The sequence below is a fragment of the Bison bison genome, unplaced genomic scaffold (assembly GCF_000754665.1).
Source record: "Bison bison bison isolate TAMUID 2011002044 unplaced genomic scaffold, Bison_UMD1.0 scf7180017864352, whole genome shotgun sequence".
NCBI classification, from domain to species: domain Eukaryota; kingdom Metazoa; phylum Chordata; class Mammalia; order Artiodactyla; family Bovidae; genus Bison; species Bison bison.
In genome coordinates this window covers 6,437,053-6,439,586 of record NW_011494924.1, presented here as the reverse complement: position 1 = coordinate 6,439,586, position 2,534 = coordinate 6,437,053, and the positions used below count along the sequence as shown (strand labels likewise).

Genomic DNA, 2,534 nt, shown 5'->3' with positions numbered 1-2,534 from the left:
CTGTGTCTTGATTCTCATGCTGGTTGCATGGGTTAAAACTTGGCACAATGTACTGAAATACAGACCTAAATTGGTGTGTTTTGTTTTGGTATGTTATGCCTCAAAGTGCTTTTAAAATTTGCACGATTGCAGGAATCTGGTTGAAGGGAGATGCTGATTTTTCTGCTCAGTTTCTCTGTCAGGGACAGATGAGAAGCAGCCATGAACCCTGAGGAGTCTCTAGGTCTGGAGCGATGAATGTGCTGAGCCAGGTGATCAGGGTCCCCACGGAAGACAGGTGACCTGCAGATTATCCCTATGTCTGAAGCCACAGCTTTGCCAGATGAAAAGCACAGAACTGCATGTTTTAATAAAGATGGTTAGAAACCCATTAAGGTCACATCCTGTGTCTCCTTTGCCAGATACTCTGCAAACTGGGGAATCTGAGACCCTTCACAGCTTCCTTCCTCTTCCTTGGGTTTGTGTTCCCACCAGCTGTTTTCCACCTCCCCTTCTGCTCATCCTGTGTGGCCATTTACAGGTTTTTCCTTCTGCTTTATGCTCTTTCAAGGTGGGTTTCTGTTAATTCCTACCCTCCTACGACACCACTGATTTCCTGAGCTGGGTCCACGGTGAGTTTGTGTTTGAAGAAGAGCTGACGTGCAGCACTGTGGACTGGCTGCTGGCACAATACAGAGCCGCGTCCGCTGCCTCGGTGGAGTTGATTTCCAGGCTGCAGGGTGAGTTTTGGGGGCACTCAGCTGAAAATCGCTGTTTGAACATGGCTGTATCTTCTGTAACTTTTCCATTCAACAAATAAACCAAAAACTCAAATGCTTCCGGCTTCTTGTGATACCAGTATACATGAACATGTCCTTTTATGGGGACACAATCCATCTTTGCTTTCTGGTCTTTTCCTTTGACCAGATGACCTGGACTCTGGGTGACCTCAGTGTCCATGGAGCCTGTAAGGAAAGAGAAAGTTCACAAAAAGCCGTAGAGGGAGCCTGATTTGGCAGCCATAGGAGAAAGTCCAATACATTTGCCTCACCTGCTCCCCAGAGAAAAAGAGCCACCCAGCACAGGAGGCTGAGGCTCATGGCTGACTCCAGGAGAAAGCAGGGCAGCGGCGTTTCCTCTCAGGCGCCTCATCCCCCTTCAGCACCTCCTTGTGACGTGGTCACTTCCTGTGGTCCTCACAGTTCCCGGGTACCTGAGACTATAATATTTCATAGGCTGACAGGACAAGGAAGGCTGTGAAATAATCAGTATGCATTCCAACCTGCTTTAACTTTCTGTTTCCTGATTCTGCTCTTCCATCACTTCTTTAAATATAAAATCATTTCTCATGAATAATTTATTTGCTTTTTAAATGTGTCCGTTTGCCCCCTCTCCTCCTCCCTTCCCTCTGAGATAATGAACCATATAACTTGCGGTATGTCAATCATAACTTCTACTGCACTTACAAAGTGGGATAGCAGCTACTTTATGTTAGCAAACCAAATTTTGAACTATACAAAAGAAATATTTGTGATGAACCTGCAAGAGATCTAGTCAAATAATAAAATGAATGATCTTGCCTGAAGCAATCAGTTTGGGAGGTAGATTTTCCCAGAGAATTTTTAAGTCCTTGTTGTTTTTCTAGATTCTACCATTCTTTTCTACCAGGTCTAGGTAACCATAATCCCGAAGTTCAAATTTTTACTCACTTTCTATTACCACTTTTAGATTTATGTAAGAATCTGTAAATTATTTATTCATCAGTGTTTTATGTCTTCGAAAATTATCTAAGGGGTTCATTCTGTTTATACTTTGTTCCGGTAATGTTCTTTTTTATTCAATAGTGTGTCTGTGCCAATAATTCATGTTTTGCACATAATTTTAGATAATTCAATTTCATTAATAACTAGAATTCCATTTATTAGTTTGTCAGAATTTATTATCCATTCTCGAATTTATTCACAGTAGTTTTTTCCTCTAGATTTTGGTACTAGTACAAACGGGACTACATTCTCATACCTTTCTTTATAAACCAAGTTGTAAGATTTCTCTATACCTGGGAATATAAAAATTGAGCCTTAGGGTCACCACGTTAACTTTACATACTAAGACAAAATGCTTTCCAAGTTAATTAACTCAAATCATCTCAAGAACATTTTATTGTGTGTTTTCTAGTGTTACACATCTAGGACTCAATTGGCACAATTCTTTTGCCAGTCTATTAGGATAAAATGGTATCTGACTATAGTCTTAGTTTGCACTTTTTATGATTGTTAAGGAGGTTGAATATATTTTTTTCTGTTTATACGCCACTAGTGTTTTCTGTAGGCTGCAGTCCATGGGGTCGCGAAGTCGGACACGACTGAGCGAGTTCACTTTCACTTTTCACTTTCATGCATTGGAGAAGGAAATGGCACCCCACTCCAGTGTTCCTGCCTGGAGAATCCCAGGGACGGGGGAGCCTGGTGGGCTGCCGTCTATGGGGTCACACAGAGTCGGACACGACTGAAGCGACTTAGCAGCAGCAGCAGCAGCTATTACTTATTTGTAACAGT

The 2,534-nt window shown here is 42.1% G+C and overlaps 1 gene segment (V, D, J or C); it reads right to left on the bottom strand.

Annotated features, from left to right (window-relative positions):
* Positions 1–576: 576 nt before the first annotated feature.
* Positions 577–1,270, bottom strand: LOC104999487. The segment is given in 2 exon segments: positions 577–944; positions 1,031–1,270. Coding segments are annotated over 2 exon segments (417 nt in total).
* Between the last annotated feature and the right edge of the window lie 1,264 nt (positions 1,271–2,534).